Below are 18,743 nucleotides of genomic sequence, written 5' to 3' on the forward strand. Positions count from 1 at the left end.
AGATCTAATATGTTGGCCCATGTTTGCATTGGGCCCATTAGGACTTGCAGAGGCCCATGAGAGTCGTGGTAGCCATGAATTCTTGAGTTGCCTCTGATCCCAACCCCAGCAATGACAGATTGAATTTGCCTAGTATCAATATCCTTTTGTGATGTTTGTTTGTTAGCCAGTAGTTTACTTATTCAATGTGGTAATTTTAATTAAATGTTGTAATTTTAGAGTTTCTTATTATTGTAGTGTTTCTTATTATTGTTTTTAAAGGAAAAGTAGAGAAGAAATATCATAAATATACTTTGTGGTAAACTTGAATAGATAAAAGTAGCACAATGTTTTGAAGGTGAAATGTTTTGGCCCCAAAATATGCCAATACAAATTTATTCTTCATCCAAGAAGGTCCCATTAAAGTCTCACTCCAAGTAATGCAATTTTGAAATTGTTCACCCTTGACTGGAAAGTTGTTCATCTTTGAAACAAGTCTCATAATTACGGAAATGAAGTGAGGTGAGGTGAAGAAATGAAGTGAAGTGAAGTTTATTGGAAATAGTCCATTCGGATTATCTGATAAAGTGAGAATATTCTCACTTTATCAGAGAATCTGAATGGACTATTTCCAATAAACCAGAGCAGTTCATTCCAATGTGGAATGTTTCCATTCTGAGTTCAAGGTAGGATGTTTCCAGATCATAATGTTTCAGCCTCAAAATGTTTTGCACAACTCTAGTGAACCGTGTATTTTATCCTTCTTCTATTGCATTGAAAGTGGAAAATGAATGTGATGTAACTGTGTTTTCTCTTCAGATTTGCTTTGGTTTTCCCAAATGTTATCATTTTGTTTCCATGGTTCACTTTGAAGTTGCCTAGATAACAACAGTCTCATTTAAATTAAAATAAAGCTCACTGGATATAATGGTTTGAAAAAGCAGGGGTAATTAGATCGCATTACCCCTGGTTATAATACATCTGATATATTTATATGCTGCAAATTTTCAATTAATCCAGATGGTGCATTTAAGCATTACAGACTCAACTGTTCTTTAGATCAGGCAATGTAACAATTTTCCTAATATACTTATAAGATATGAATGCCTTAATATTTCAGCACTACACAGAAATCAATCTGCTGGACTAGATTTCTGCTTTCTTGCCATAGGCTATATTGTGGCAGATTCAAGATAGAACTGGTAGAATACTTCTTAGTTGTATTTTATCTGGAGCAGAGATCCAGTTAGAGATAGGCGTATTAAATGGGGGAAATTGTCCTTGTATAGAAGTGCATTCAGTGTTAATGTGTATTTTATGTGTTGGATATTGGGATTCATAGGCAAGTCCTTGTGCATCAACAATGTTGTGCATTAAGAGAAATGAAGATGAAAGGATGCCCTCCAACAGGAAAAAAAAAATCAAATGTAAAAGATTTCTTAGGCTAAAAAATAATTGTATAAGAATAGCAGGGAAGAAGCCCAGAGATGACATTCATGATTCATGAATGAGCCCTGGTGGCTCAGTGGTTAGAATGCAATATTGCAGGCAAACACTGCCCACAGCCAGGAGTTTGATCCTGATGAGGCTCAAGGTTGACTCAGCCTTGTATCCTTCCAAGGACCCAGATTGTTGGGGGCAATATGCTGACTCTGTAAACCAATTAGAGAGGGCTGTGAAGCACTATGAAGCAATATATAAGTCTAAGTGCTATTGCTATTCATCAATCATTAGATGTCATCATTCATCTTAAAGGTTTGGTGTTAAAACCACAATTCTGTACATTTAACTATAACTTCTATCTCTGCAGGAGATGCCAAGCTTCGTTTTGGCAACAGCCATACCTCAGTCACCTTGGGCAGCCTCCTGGATGACCAACACTGGCACTCCGTTCTCATTGAGCGATTCAATAAGCAAGTGAATTTCACAGTGGACAAGCACATGCAACATTTCCGGACTAAGGGAGATTCCGATGATTTGAATATCGATTATGAGGTGTGTTGGGCATTTTATGATAATAAAAGCATTCATTGAGACTGCAGAGAACTAGACATAATGGCTTATTTGGCTTTATGAGCAATAGAAATATTTCTATTGTCCTCAGTAGCGTTCTTATAAAATTCAGGAATTAATATGTTTTTATTTTATCATTTTAAAAGAGGGAAAAAATGCCACAATTTATGTACTGAAACCATAAATAGAAGCCATAACATAGATTAAAGCATACTTTGAGATTTATGCTAGGAGTGGAAAAACTTTGATGGCTGCAGGTTACTCAAAACAGAGGAGAGATCAAGAATGCAAAGTGGGGTGATCATGTAACATGTGTGGATAGGGCTGAGTTTTTATTATTATATTATTAGTATGGGTTTTTGTACAGTCAACTGGATATTTAGATTGGATTCATCATCTTTATCTACCTATTGACTCCTTCCAAGGACCTGGGAGAAGCAGTTGAAGTTGTTTGATGGTATTAAAGGTGTTGTCATAGGACGTAAGTTCTTCCAAGTAAAGCTGCCTTTTGCAATTGACAGTGATTTTGTCAATGCCACTGGTGTTCAAGTGATGCTCTGGATGTTTGGGGATTGCACCAAGGCACCTATTGTTATGAGTCTTTGTTTCTTTGTTTTCAATCTCATATATTTGCAACGAGTATTTTCAGTTTTTGTGTATTTTTCTCACATTTTTCTAATGTTTAGTATCTTTATTAAAAAAAATAACAGCTTTATTGAGCCAACTTTAGGTCTGTATTATATATTTATAACTTTATTCCATTTCTCTGCCATCAAATCCCTTTTTACTCATAGTGGCATGTTTTGTATGTTTCCCACTAAAAATAGCAAGAACCCTTTAGTTTTCAACACGAACATCACCAAAACTCATTTGCATAAAATGTTGTTGGGTCACTAAAAGAGATCCATGGGACCCTGAGGACACAGATTGTCCTATTCTGCCTAAAGGCAAGGTTGCAAATTATTAAAAATGAAAAGGGTTTCGGTGCTGCAACTCCCCGCATCAAGTTGGCTGATGTTTTTGGACAGTATAGTTTAGCTTCAAATGAGAGGTCTCAGATTCCCTTATCCTGCCCTAAAAAGTATAATTATTATTCTAATCACTCTATTAAATAAGCAGCAAGTGGCATGTTATAAATAACTATGTTGTAACTGTTATATTTCAATGTAAGTGAAAAGAATAGTGCAACTAGGAAAAAGCCATATAAAAGTATTTTAGTTAAATATAACAAAATAAAAACTCACAAGAATATGGTCAAATGTTATGTGGGGATGTCATGGATATGGGGAATTCTGCAAACCGAAGTCCACACATTTAAAAGTTACTGAGTTTGAGAAATGCTCATGTAGGTGGTAGAGGTGAGGTTCTTTTTGATATTTTTATCTCATTTATGTATTTGTTTCTCTAACTAGTCATTTAATGCATGATAGCATGGTTCCAAAACGGGGACTTGTTTTCCTTAACTTCATCTTTGACTTTTCCACATTTTCTCCAAGCTGACCACTTACTACAATTATATTATTTGTCCTCCTATGTTTCTATGAAGATTCTTAGTCATCCGGGTCAAGGTTGTCCCAAAGGTGCCTTTTCAGAAGACAATTGGACTTTTTCTTTTTCTTGAAGATGTGTCACTTCTCCAGAGCTGAAGAAGCTTTTGGGATGGGAAGCAAAACATTTTCAAGGAAAAACAAAGTCCTTCTGAAAAGACACCTTTAGTCCTCCTATGTCCCTTGCCTCCTTATGTGACTATGAAGGTATATACAAAGGGAATAGCATGCTTGCATTTAGCTTTGAATGCCATGGATGGAAATTTCCAAGCATAGGTATTTCTGTGGCAGAAAATTGGAAATCTAAAATAACTTCTTAAAACTCTAGTTGTCCAAGTGTGTGGGCTGTAGGGGAAAAAAAAAACTAACTCAAGTATTTAAAAATGAGATGAACATTTTCTCTGGCACCTACACCTACTTGAATGTCCTGGAACTTAGACCCCAATTTAAATGTGCATTGGATCTTATCCTTAGGCTTAGAAGGCCATCCTTGTCTATTGATGCTTAAGAAGTCTCACATGGGTATTTTAATTAGCTTGGAGGAAGATATTTATACCATAGAAATAATAGGTTTCTCTTCACTGAAGCAAAGAGGTAAATGTAATTTGCTTCCACAAAACAAAGTTGCTCTGCTTTGAACTGTTTGGGGACATCAAACACTGGCTGTTGATGACTTCAAGGCTGTGCAACTTCAGTGTATGTTGCAATAGTCAAGCATTGGAGGCATTGGAGCGGTATGCATTGAAGTTGCCCAGCATGGAAGAATTTTGATGTGCTCTGAAAGGGCTCTAGCCTCTGACTTTGGCACATACTGCAAGTAGCCCCACAATCCCCATAAAATCTAACTAGAAACATTTTGGCCAATGGTGCATCTCAAAGTCTTCTCTTGCAAGGTGAATTCTAGGTGGGGGGGCTAAGCGAAAGTGCAAAGCAGAGCAATACCGTTCAGAGCAAAAGAAATGTGTTGCTATTTTAAACAGAATGAAGGCGATTCTGCATCAGAAGGAAGCATCCCTTCAGAGATTTCTACAGCCTTTCTCTCATACCTTTAAATTTTAAGAGTAGCATGTGCAGTCAACGGGAGAAGAAAAAAATACTTGGTTATGTCTGCTGTGTTACCGACAATGTATTAAATTGAATGAGCTATCAGTCATGTAATGCATTCGTGTTAGGACATTAATGTTATGATCTAGTCCCAAAGTGATTTGGGATGAAACTGAGTTGAGAGAGTGTCCTGGAAGGAGTATCTTAGATATTTTTTTATGAGGATAATAATAATATGTCAGAGAATGGATCTAAAATGAATGCTACAAATGTTAGTCTGCAAGAAAAAAAATGATGAAAGGGAAGGCATAAATGCTATGAGAATGTTGAAAAATTGTGAGGCTTCAGGGGAAGATGATATCCGCTTCAGAAATGTTAAAATATGGATGCAGTTTGCTTGTGGAATGGCTGTGTGACTTATATAATGTGTGTCTGAAGTCAGATATTGGAGAGCAATTGTTCCCATTGGAAGGAAGGCTCAAGCAGGGAACTAGTCTGGACTCATTATGTAAACACAAGAGGACAATGTCTGACCCACCTGAACACTTTTGAGACTAATCTAGATTCTTTCACAGTGAAAGCTGCCAGTCTCAGGAGATTCCTGTAGAATAGGCATAACACAATAAAGTAGCTAGTTTGAAAGTCTACTTGTGTCGATGGATCTGGTTGTTCATGCTAATAGCAGCATCTTTGTCTAGCAATAAGAAGAATGCTATTATTGTTCTGTTGTACAAAAGAAAGATAGCATTAATGAATGCAAAAACTTCAGGGGATAGTTTTAGATTGTTTAGAGTACTTTAGGCAGATGTTTGGCAGAATTCTGATTGAAAGATTAGGAGATGTGTCAGTGAACAAAATTCGGGAGAATGTAATTTCATGCTATAGACAGGGGAGTGTGGACCAGAGTTTTTCTTTTCAGCAAAACATTCAGAAATATATCATTATGAGAAAGAAAGTTTATTGTATGATTTGGAGAAAATAATAAAATTTAAAAGGCTTGAATTATGGATTGTGTGTTGAAAGACCATGGTAGTTGTGTTTGATGGGAAAATGGAGTAAACACTTCAAACTGTACATAAAAGGCAAAAAAAAAAAAAAAAAAACCCACCCTACCATGAATGGTTGTTTGTTTATCTGTATAAAATATTTACTAAAGATGGCAAGATGGTTGAAGGATGTTTAAGATATGTAAAGACTGGGAGAAAGATAGTGGGGTAGCGTGTGATCTTTTAAAGGACTGAATATCAGAAGAAGTGAAAATGACTGAATATTAATGTATGTTTCTTCTCCCTTGGTTACATGGAATGAGTCTGGGCATGTTAAACTGAATGTACTGGCAATGGGTAAAGCAAGCAAGCATAGAGTCAAGAATGAATAGCTGCTGAATAAATGTGGATAGAAAAATCAAAATATAGGCCAGAAGAGGGTAAGCATGTATGGATGAGCATACATTTGTATTTGAAGGACAGTCTTTTCTCAGTTGTATCTATCTGACCTCCACAGCAGGGAGGCAAAGTATTTTTGGGGTCCACTCCTCTCTATTAAGGAGGTCCATCTAGTGAGACCAAAAAGAAAAGATTTCTCTGTGGTAGTTCCCTCTTTGTGGGGCAGCATCCCTGCAGAGATAAGTTGGGTCCCACCTTGATGTTCTTTCAAAAAGATCCTGAAGACATGGTTTTACCAGTAGACTTGGGGACCCCAGGTGATATGGAGGAGATTTGTCTGAATTTTATCACTGGGTGGGTTGGTGGATAAGGGTTTGTTAGATTGTATATTTGTGGTTTTACTTCTGTAAGCTGCCTGGAGTTAGTTGGTCAGCCATATAAATGTTTTAAATAAATAAACAAACAAATAATGAAGTGGTATAAAGTAGACATAGGTTGATTGATTCCCCATCTCACTGATATTCCGTAGAACTAATATTCTCATGCAGCTATACTACTTGTACTGGACTATAGCTAAAAACTTCTCCAGCAATTACAATAATATGTTGGCTGGGGTATGATAGAATATGACACATCACAGCTGAACCAGCAGTCCTCTCCTCCAGGCAATTGGCCTGTCTCCATGTGCTGGCAGTGCACAATCACAGATGACTTGATCAGTTATGCATTAGTCTTTTTTTTTTTTTAGGCTTCCCAACTGCTGTAAAGAAGTTTGATAAAGTGGCAATTTCTACTTCCTGGTGTTTTAGTGGAGAAAGGGCGAGCAATTTATTTATCCCCTTTCCACTTCTCTGTGTTTATAGAAGTTGAAAACTGAAGCAGCCAGAGATGGAGGCTTTCAGAGGCTTCTTCAGATGACCATCTTGATTGTGGTGGAAGAAGGGACAATTAACTCATTAGGAAGGAGACCAAGCAACATGGAATGAGTTAGTAGACCAGGATATTTGCTGAATAATACAGGCCGGCCAAAGGCTAAAATTATGGCCCTATTGAGGTTAATTACCTTGGTTAATTAGCGGGGTTTTTGAACCTGTGTAATTCATTGCCTGGCCCATTCCCATGACCCAGTTAAATATGTCTTATGATCACTTCTTCAGAAGGCTAGATTAAGAAAGGCTATAATAAAACAACACTTATCAACTGTAACAATTTTATTATGGAACCTAATATAAAATGCAGAAATCTCACAATTATGTTTGGTCAATTTATGTTTAATGATTACCTACTTTAGTTCAGAGATTTAAATGGCTCCACTGTACCCACCTAATACTATTGTCTATTGAAAGTTTATTTTAATATTTTTAAGGGATTAAAGATGCAGCTACGGAAAATAAAAGGATTAGTTAGGTAATTAAAAGTATAATTGATCACCAAAGGAAGTTTTTTTTTCTTCTCTCCAATAATGCAGCAGCATAATTGATATTGACTGTACACTTTTAGTTTTATTTTCTGTAAGTCCAGACTGGAGGACAAAATAAGAAAGAGCAAAGGTAGCAAGTAATAATGAGTTCCAGAATGAGAATGGATCTTTAAATCTAATTCACCCTTCAGTAATTTGGAACCTAAAATTATATTGCTAAACAAAATCTATTATTGTACTGCTGTGCTATTTTGATGCTTCTTTTTCATATGAAATTGGAATGAATGTCGATTTCAGATGATTTCAGCTTTTAACCCCTGGAACTACTTTAGCCAACCCAATAGATAACCTATGGCAAAAGAAAAGTAGAGAGAGTAAAATAGAATTATTAATTTGATCTTTATGGATTGTCCTTCTGCTAGGCATTTCTTTCATTAACACCTAGAAAGTGATCTTTGCTCAAAATCATACAGCTATTGGAACATTAAAATTTGAATTTGTTCTTGTCTCAAAGCTCAGTTTTGGAGGAATCCCAGTCCCAGGAAAACCAGGAACCTTCCTGAAGAAAAATTTCCATGGTTGTATTGAGAACCTATATTACAACGGAGTCAATATCATTGACCTAGCCAAAAGACGGAAACCACAGATCCACACAGTGGTAAGAACTTAAAGCACCTTTTTTTTTTTGGCGGGGGAGGGGTTGACTTTTTGTTTTCCTGAAATTGTTCTTGTTGACAAATTTGTTCATCCTGTGAAGCAAGTTTCTTAGGTAAGAACCTACCTTCCTTCCTTCCTTCCTTCCTTCCTTCCTTCCTTCCTTCCTTCCTTCCTTCCTTCCTTCCTTCCTTCCAAAAAGCAGGGGTGAAATGCTCCCATTTCGGACCGGATCGCCTGATCCGGTAGCGATAGAGGCGGGTAGTTCGGAAAATCGATAGCAAAAATCCCTGCCCCCGCCATGCTCAGCTGAGCCGTGCGATCATCAGAGACTTTTTTTTAAACTTTTAAAAGCATTTTTTTTTCAGCTGAAAAAATGCTTTTAAAAGTAAAAAAAAAAAGCCTCTTCGGTTGTAGAAAAAATGCTTTTAAAAGTTAAAAAAAAAAGGTGGCCAGGCCCACCCAGTCACATTACCCCCCCCCCCCTCCAAGCCATGACCACAGAACCAGAACCACATCCTATGGAACTGGGGGCATCTGCAGAAGGGATGGTGAATCAGAAAATTCAAGATGGTGATTGTGATTATGCAATCAAAGTCTTGTTCCATGTGTCATCAAGTACACATCTGAAAGGTTCAAGTTTTCCAGCAAACCAAAAGGAGCCAATAGGCCCGTGATGGCAAACCTATAGCACATGTGCCACAGGTGGCATGTGGAGCCATATCTGTGGGCATGCAAGCGTTGCCCTAGCTCAGCTCCAGCGCACATTTGCATGCTGACCAGCTGATTTCCGGGCCCACCGGAAGTTGGGAAACAGGCTGTTTCCGGCCTCCAGAGGGCCTCCTGGGTGGTGGGGAAGGCCGTTTTCGCCCTCCCCAGGCTCCAAGAAAGCCTCTGCAGCCTGGGGAGGACAAAAAACTGGGCTTACCAGGCCCACCGTGCCATCACATGCCAAAAGCGGGAGGGGCATGTGCATGCGCGGAGAGCGAGGTGCATTGAATTATGGGTGTGGGCACATGCACGCAGGACAACCCCCCCAGCGTACTCCCTGCTTTTGGCACGTGACAGCAAAAAAGTTAGCCATCGCTGCAGTAGACCATCTACAACTTATAATTGCAAGGCTGTAGCATCCACTATGTAGGACAAACAGGCAGAAGACTAGCAGAGTGCATTCATGAACACCACACAGCAGTCAAAAAACATAAGGAAAATTCCTTAATGTCACAACACAGAGATAGATTCAACCATCATTTCTACTGGGAAACTATTAACATCTTAGGCTAAGCCAAATCAAAATAATATGGAATTCCTGAAAGCTGGGCATTCAGACAAATCAGTCATCAACAGACACATAGTGATACTGTAAATCACATGTACACATCATTCAAAAGAGACAATAAAAAACCTAGGAAGGAAACAAAAAAAATATAATAGAATAATTCCTTCTACCAGCTCACATTCAGATAAACAGGGATCAATACTAGAGAAACAATCAGGCAGAAAGCAATACTCTGATCAAGGAAGAAACAGCACACCCACCAAAATTGGCAGGACAAGTTAATATATATAAACAGGCAGCTAACAGGCACCTAAACCCTTACTTACTCACACCTAGTTGGGCAGTAAAATGTCTGCAAGCAAACAACCAAGTTCAGACAGCACCAGGAACTCCACAGTCTAACCTTACTACAGATTTCTCTTCCATTGAAACTGTTCACTGTTGCTTATGTTTTACCATCAAGATCCCCCCCCTCTTATATTTAAATGAAATGTAGATAGCTATAAGCAAGATCCATCATTTCTGGTCCTAGTTTTTATGATCATGAAAAATGTTCTTGCTTATCTTTCCTATAGCTTGCCTTTATGTACCTGAACATCACTATCATGTCTCCTTTCAGTCTCCTTTTCTCCTTGCTGATTATTTTGGTTATTGCTTATCTTTCTTCTCCCTCCTTGTTTTGCATATACTAGAAAAACCTTTTTTTTATCATTTTAGCAGCAAATACAAAACCCATTTCCTGCGGTAATAATTAGTTATACTGTCATGATTACAAATGCATGCTTCCATGATTCTGGTTTGTCGGTGTCTCAAAAATGCATCCCTCAAAACTAAAGAAAAACATCCAGTGAGACACAAAGCTGAGACTGTACAGAATTGTTTTCTGAAGTGATGAAACACATGCAAACTTAAAAACACATATGTAGGAAGTGCAAGAGTATTCTGACCATCATAAATAGTGCTTTGCTTCTTATTCTCAGCCTTCAGTGCATTCAATGCAAAGCCAGCTATCCTGGTGTTGAAAGCATAATGGCCCCACCCTATGATTTCTATGGAAGCAAAAGTCTGCACTGTATACATAGAGGCATTTTTAACCACCTGGAATAGAAGGTTATTTACTATCATTTCTATACTCATTTTAGGTGAAGTAAAGCTTTCACTTCTTCCTTTCATTTTGGTAAAGAAGAATAAATGAAATGTCCGTCAGTGTATTGGATGTGCTGTGTTAAGCTATCACTCCCAATCTGTTTAATTTGCTTCCAATTGTTCATTTTGTATTCCCTGAAGGCAAGACAATACCATTGTCCAAAAGATTCTCCATTTATTATAATGTTCTCTATTCATGTATCATATTCATATTTTTATACATGATCTTGCCTTTAGCTGCTTGCAGTGAAAGGCAAATTATGTAGATGTTTAAGTATCACCCAGGATTGGATCCTTTCAGCACTTTTTGAAATTAGGAAAATAGGAGGATGTATCTGATCTTAAGTTTCCTCAAGATAGGACCTCTGAATGGGGAGCTGTACAATCTTAGAAATTGCTGGTCGGTTATTTTGTATATTGATTCAACTTCAAGTTAACTGTTTTGCTACTTCCTTTGAAAGTTTCCCTTCCCTTCCAGTAGTGGGATTAATTTTTTTTTACTACTGGTTCGGTGGGTGTGGCTTGGTGGATGTGGCATGGCTTGGTGGCCATGGTTTGGGGGCGTGGCAGGGGAAGGATACTGTAAAATCTCCATTCCCTCCCCACTCCAGGGGAAGGTTACTGCAAAATCCCCATTTCCTCCCGATCAGCTGGGACTCTGGAGGCAGAGAATAGATGGGGGCAGGACCAGTCAGAGATGGTGTTTACCAGTTCTCCAAACTACTCAAAATTTCCGCTACTGGTTCTCCGGAACTGGTCAGAACCTGCTGAATACCACCTCTGTTCCCTTCCCTTCCCTTCCTCCTTCTCCAGGCAGAGATTTTAGACATTGTGGCTCATCAGTTTTATGACTAAATGCAAACATTTTCTCCAAGTAATGTGTTGCAGGGCCCTACCTACCTAAATTAAAACTATTTTAATTTTATAGTGGGTTGTTCCTGGTTTTATAGTTTAGTTTTCATAATCCATGATAATATTTTTACTTTATTTTATTAATACCATATTTGGTTACTTCTGTTTTTATTTTGGAATAATATTTGTTTTATGCTGGTCTATGACTGAAATAAAACCAAACAAATATATGATTAGGATTCAACCTGTGTGTGCTGTGTGTTCTTTCATCTAAGACAGCCACAAAAGACATGATCTTCCAAAGCTTTTCTCCACATATTTTCTTTGTTTTCTTCTTGGGGGGGCTACAGTGCATTGTTTTAGCTTGTTATTAGTTTTAAAACATTGAAATATTCCTTGGAATTACAGAAAGCCACCAGTTCTTGCCCTTTCACAGTCTAATGCTGTTGGCTCCAGTTGGAGTAGATTCTGGAAATCACATATAAAAGGCTTCGGAGGTTAATGAAGGCCTTGTGTTGTCCACCGTTGCTCTAGACCAGGGGTGGGCAATTGTGGCTCTTTTACAACCTGTGGACTTCAACTCCCAGTCTCAGGAATTCTGGGAGTTGAAGTCTACAGATTGTAAAAGAGCCACAATTGCCCACCCCTGCTCTAGACTTAACAAGTCATTCTGTATCCATGAATAATCAACAATCAACAATAGAGCAGTTTCATTATATTCATACACGTGGTCCTTGATTCATGACCATGATGGAGCTTGCCCATCATAATCTTAAGTCATGTAAAATGTGATTGGTCACATGACCAACTACATTTTACAGTCTTTTTTGTGGTGATCATTAAGTGAATCTACCCTTGCAGTTTGGTTATTCAAAGAAGTAAAATGCCTGACACATTGGGGCTGTGTGAGGGTTTGTTTTGGAGATTCAAATCAAAGGCAATTCAATCACATTGCTCTTTTGATTTTTTTCAGATCAGGTCAGTGGAACAAAATGAATCAAATTGATGTGACAATTTAATTGCCTTTGAGCATAACAGAGTTGATCGTTTGAAATGCATCAACATGATTAGGTGCCTGAAATCAATATCAGATATAGAATAATTCCAATTCTATTGGTCAGAGCACCATTTTGAATCGGAATGATTTGACAATTATAAATGGGTCAGAGATAATTTCCAAAGACTTTCTGAAAAAGTGTAAAATTGCTTAACCTCCAGGACAGATTTGGAATGAGTCCTTTCTTTCAAAGACACCAAAAGCTCCAATATTCCATTTTATGGAAGGGCTGGATGAGCCTTCAGTTGTAATTAGAGCATTTGATAAGAGGTTCATACAGGGCATTTTTGCTGCCCTTCTAAAGGTTTTTTTTTTTTTTCAAAAAGCTTTTGAAAATAGATTAATAATATGCTTTTTATTCTCTGCTTTGATTGCTAGCCTTAGGTATTGCTGCCATGAAACTACTTTTATTCAGATTGGCTTTAGTGATAGAATTTTACAAGTCTCAAGGTGCTTCCTTTCCTCCTTCTTTTCTCTTTAGGTGAATTTAAGGTGTGTCAGCCCTCCCAGATAAACCAGAGAGGAAACTTGATGAACTAATTCTACTTTATGTAAGGCTGCATTAACAGTCAAAAGTACTGTGCAATTTTCCCATCACCACTTTTAATTGCTTGATCCATTAGGGTGGATTCTTCCAAATTTCTTTCTCTGATCTTTAAGCCACTAGGGACTTCCCTTCCCCCCCCCATCACCTGTTTGGTTCTTTCCTAGGCAGCATTTCTTTCCTTAATTCCCTAAGGTCACACACACATTCTTTATATGAGGTATCTATCTGAGATACTTTTGGATCTCTCCGCACTTATCTGGGCTTCTGCAATGTTTATCTGTTTGTTGTCTTAGTAACAATCATCCCTCTCTCATCAAGGCCATCCTCTTTAATCTCTACAGATGTCACAACTGGGATTGCTGAGGGGCTCTTACTAACCATTTTCCCCTTTCAGCCCCCACTTTTCAACAATCTCTGCCTACAAGGTGAGTTTGAAAAGGGCCAAGAAGATGACAATGGAATCCATTTAAGATGCTGCCTTAGTCAGGGAGGTGCGGGCAGTCAAATTCCTTGGCATAATAGTATCATAAAATGAAGAAAATTATTTAAATCCCAAATAAAACAAGTTCTCTTTGTAACTACTGTACACCTAAGCCCACAAATTGTGTCCTTTGTGGAGGGTGGAAAGTTTGTACAATTTGTACACCCTCCACTTGAGGGTGTTGTGTATACTGGCCCATTTATTATACAGTAACAGTATTTTATCTCCTATGAACCTTGGAAAAAGCATAGAATATTTGCCATTTTTTTTCACCTTTCTCAATTTCTCATTAATACCTTACTGATTATCTATTTTTGTCATACACTGTACTCTAGCACTTGAAACTAGATATAGAACAACGCTGCATATATCATAGGTTTCCAAGGGTTCATTTAGACCATCAATTCTAATCCCCTTTCCTATACAGGAAGCTAAATTAAAGAATCCACAAAAGAGAGCTGTCAAGCTTCTGCTTAAATACGATCAATGATGGGGAACCCACCACTTCTCTGGCTAATTGGTTTCTACTCACAGATGGCTCTAGCGGTTAGGAGGTGTTTCCTTTCATTCAATCAGAATGTATCTTATTACAATTTAAATCCATTCTTCCATGCCCTGCCTCTTGGAAGAATAGAGAACAAGCTTTAGTTGGGATTGCTTTCATATCCACCCCTCAGAACTTTCTTCTCAAGACTAAATATTCCCAATCTTTCTTTGTATCACTTAGCTTTAAGTCTTTATATTGCCCTTTTCTGACCCTGTTCCATTTTTATCGGAGTCAAAAATTTAAAGTTTGGTGCTCAGCCCTGGAACAAAACACAAGATTAACTAATACAGAATATAGCAGAGCTATTATTTCCCCTGACTGGGAAAGTACTTTTTATTGCTGCAGCCTAAAATTACAGCTGTTTTTTCTAAAAACCTTCATAGACTATTGGTTCATATTCATTTGGTAATCAACTTACCATTCTAAAAAACCTTTTCACAAATATTGTTAAGTATAGAGTTCAAGCTAACTACTTTATTATGTTCTGCCTATAATGCAGGAATCTCCCCATTCTGGCAGCCTACACTTGGGAACAATTTGATAAGTTTTCAAGGAACTTGGCGGAGGGGGGGAGGTTGGTCCTAGGACTTTTGCGGTTGCTCAGTCACTCTAGGTGAATTCCACACTTGATCCCTCCTTCCTCCCAGGCTGGATGCTTCCCAACACCTATGCATTTGATATGTCTTTCCTAAGTGATTTATTGTGCACTTGTCTGTTAAATCTATTTGAAGCCCACTACGCTAACCTATCAACATAATTATAAATTTTCTTTCTGTTACATCGGATATTAGCTATCCCATTCAATTTTGTATCATATGAAAATTTGATAAACATTGGTTTTACTTCTTATCAAGTCAATAATAAAGATGCTGAAGCGTACATACCCCAGGTAGAATATTATGGCTCTCACTGAATACCTTAAGGCAATTTGATGAGGAAACACTGATTATCATTTTCTGTGTTCCTTTTTTAAAAACAGTTATTTACCCATTTACCCATACTGTATTACTTATACCTTTGTAGAATGAGAGTTTTACTCATATTTGCTTGACGTTGAGATATAGGTAATAGAGGGATGTCTGAGACTGTGTGGACAGCTATACCCTCCATTAAAACATTAGTATAATTTTCTTTTAGATTTCTGTGGATGTCAGGAGAGAAAATAATAGGATCAGCATGCATACTCTTTTATTATTTAATTTTGAATCCTTCCATATATTTATCTATACAAAATGTTTCTTTATCATTTAAAGACCCATTGATTTTTCCTTGTCAGAACCAGAGGTCGGTTTCAGCAGGTTCTGACCAGTTCTGGAGAACCTGTAATAGAAATTTTGAGTAGTTCAGAGAACCGGTAGTAAAAATTCTGACCCCCATCTATTCTCTGCCTCCTAAATCCCAGCTGATTGGGAGGAAATGGGGATTTTGCAGTAACCTTTCCCTGGAGTGGGGTGGGAATGGAGATTTTACAGTATCCTTCCCCTGTCATGCCCACCAAGCCATGCCATGCCCACCAAGCCACATCCACAGAACCGGTAGTAAAAAAATTTGAAGCCCACCACTGGCACTGGCAGAGTTTGGATACCCTGCTAAGTCATGAAATGTTTGTGAGTTAGCATGTTTTGCAGTGGCTATGGGTTATAAATCATTGTGGATTATAAAACATTGTGACTTTGTCTGATATATGATCCCAGTCAGTTGTTTATTCCATGAAACCTATCTGAATGCAAGGTTTAAACCCCTCACTGCTTCACTGCAATCGAAATATTATTCATATTCAACTTCTCACTCAACGAAGCATTGCAACACTTGATGTACATTTCCAAATTAGCTGATATTCAAGTGAGAGGTGGGGGGGGGTTGTCATCAACTTAAATAACTTTACCTGTGATACAATATTGATTTAGTTCTTGGCCCAGACAATCTAAATCAGTCTTTCCCAATATGAAGCATTCCAATTGTTTTGTACCATAATTTCCATACACTTGGCTATAATGGTTGGTCTAATAGAGGTTGTGCTCCACTATACCTGAAAAGGGGGAACTCATTTAAAATATTCTACAGATGGATTGAATTGCTGTGAAATAGTATAAATGACAGATCATGTAGACTATTTTCGTAAAAGTGTCTTCTCCAAATAGAGTACATAATTGCTTTCATTCATATTATCTGTAAGGCATTGCTCCTTAATAAATTATCAAGCCCTACATAGCTGGCAAACTCATGAAGAAATACCACATATTTTTCAGAAGGACAACTTTAATGCTAGTAGAAATAAAAATATAATTTTGAAAACCATAAAATTATTAGGCAAGACTTACAATAATCTAACTAACATGGAGTCTATTTGAAATGTTTCTTTCTTCCATCCCTCACCTCTGGTCTAGGATGCCTCTTCTCACCCCAACTGAACATCTCCACACACACTTTCTTCACTGCTTTTCACTGGCTTTCATAAAAATATAGACAATGTACTGAGTTGTAAATTGAATAATTCCTGAAAACCAAATAGTGTAGCCATGACATTCCAAGAATATAGTTCCAAATGAGGAAAATAAAGTTTCAGTAGTGGGGTTTTTTTTCCCTTGCTTAAAAGGTGAAACTCATTAAAACCAGGTATATGATTTCAGAAAAAGCAGTTGTGCCAGTACCAGTAGAAAATGGTTGCACATATTTAAGCCAATTTTATTATTTTTCTTCCTTATTTTGATTTACATTTTGATTGATTGAATACCTGTGCTATTCGTTGAACATTCATTTTATTTAAAATGGATGGAACAAGACTTTTTGTAATTCCTGAAATATATACTTTGACTTTCAAAGCAAGAAATCAGAAACCACTATGGAAAACTGTTAGAACCCTAGTGCAAGTGGTTTGAATTGGAAACATTCAGTGTTCAAAGTAACCCTTTGAGTGACCAAATAAATCTCAAAAATTTAACTCTGGATTTGATATGCTGTATACCAGGGGTGAAATCCAGCAGGCTCTGACAAGTTCTGGAGAACTGGTAGCAGAAAATTTAAGTAGTTTGAAGAACCAGCAAATAGCACCTTTGGTTGGCCCCAGAGTGGGGTGGGAATGGAGATTTTGCAATATCCTTTCCCCAGGAGTGGGGAGGGAATGGGGATTTTGCAGTATCCTTCCCCTGCCATGCCCACCAAGCCATGCTCACCAAGCCACACCACGCCCACAAAACCAGTAATAAAAAAAATTGGATTTCACCACTGCTGTATACATTTGTGAAAATTCACCACTTTTGGTTGTCCTATCTTGTTTGTTCCTAGCCAAGGTGAGCTTGCAAGATTAGATGCAGGTCTTCTTTGTTTTTCTGCATTCAAAAGAAAGAGATACTCCCTTTTTCTTTGTTTTTGATATTTGTTTTGTATTAGAATGATCAATATCATTTTCAGATGGAGTAAGAGTGTCCCAGGCACTCATGTCTCAAGCACTGGTACCAGGCCATTAAGTGATAATGCTCATTTTCTGCAAGCAGAAAGACTGTGAGATCTTTTGTTGCAAAGTTGACCTAAAAGCTTGGGAAACTCAGATAAACAAAATCCAGAATTGCTAAACCAAGGGTATGATTCTTTGTGTCTCTCATTGGGATGAAATTTCACTCGACTGAGCGTTTTTCTTTTGTTATCTGATATTTGGAGGTGAGGGAGTGGGGGTGTGAACAGGACACTAAATTTAATTCAAGTAAATAAACCATAGTTCTTCAACTACTAGAAATAACTCTTTCCCCCATAAAAAAAGTATATAGATCTTTTGAATTATGCTTCAGGAATACAAATGTATTAAAGACTGTCATTTTCAGGAAATAAAAAAAAAACTTAGTATGTCTTGTTAAATAATGCAACAATTATCTGAAAAAAATATTAATTTTCTTGTTTTCAGTGTTGTCCCATCAAAAGTAGGGAGGAACTATATTAGAAAAATGACAAGCTCTACATCAAAGTAGAAGTATAGTTATCAGAACGTGCTAACTTTGTCTTACCTCCTTATTATTGTTCTTATCCTAATAATTACATTATGTTAATTCTTGTATCAAATGTGGGATGCGATGGCTCAGCAGTTAAAGATTCACCCTCTAACTGAACTGGATGCTAAGATTTCCAGTTCCTTAGGGTTTACTAATTGAGTAAACAGGCTTATAACAAATGCTTTTTAAACCATAGAGGCAATACTTTTGTTAAGTCAACTGAAGTTTTCTAAAATTGCTACAACTTTTTGAGTTTAAGAACTCATAATCATGTAATTTAGGAAAAAATGAGGGAAGAAGAAAAATGTGGCTGATTTTGCAGCCATGTATCAAACTTCCATACTTGAAAGGAGCAGAGAAAGTCTTCAAATATACTAATTGAAGTCTATATCTGATGAAGTCTGATTGTGATTAGGTCAGTCTCAAATCCTATTACAAAGTCAAAGCAAAAAAAATAAATGTTTGGCATCCTTTAGATAAACGCACAATCATTTCTTCATGACCAATATCCTGTTCAATAAACCTTTGCAACTGTACTAATTCGCTTCTAATGATCTTTAAGCAAACAATTTATTTTATCTTTTATATTTGCTAAAAGGATCCATTTGAAATTAAGAAATGACCCATTGGAAATTTCTTTTGTTGTTAAAATAGGTAGTGGCAAAACTCTTGTCCGATGACAGGATCTACCAAAGAAATGTTAAATATCTTCTTTTACATGTCTCAGTTTAGTAAGTTAAAATTGTTATAAAAGCAGCAGAAGCCCCTTTGGAGTAGATTTCAGTATCTGTTAAAGGGATCATTAATCA

At 37.3% G+C, this 18,743-nt stretch overlaps 1 protein-coding gene across 1 annotated transcript in view; it reads left to right on the forward strand.

Moving 5' to 3' along the window:
• Positions 1-18,743, forward strand: part of CNTNAP5 (contactin associated protein family member 5) — a 424,307-nt gene that overhangs the window by 188,420 nt on the left and 217,144 nt on the right. The window contains exons 6-7 of the mRNA XM_070957105.1: positions 1,790-1,974; positions 7,903-8,046. Of these exons, the coding sequence (XP_070813206.1) occupies positions 1,790-1,974; positions 7,903-8,046 (329 nt within the window). The remainder of the gene's footprint in view (positions 1-1,789; positions 1,975-7,902; positions 8,047-18,743) is intronic.

The sequence above is a fragment of the Pituophis catenifer genome, unplaced genomic scaffold (genome assembly GCF_029215685.1).
Source record: "Pituophis catenifer annectens isolate HBS135680 unplaced genomic scaffold, rPitCat1.0.hap2 SCAF_1, whole genome shotgun sequence".
Lineage (NCBI taxonomy): Eukaryota > Metazoa > Chordata > Lepidosauria > Squamata > Colubridae > Pituophis > Pituophis catenifer.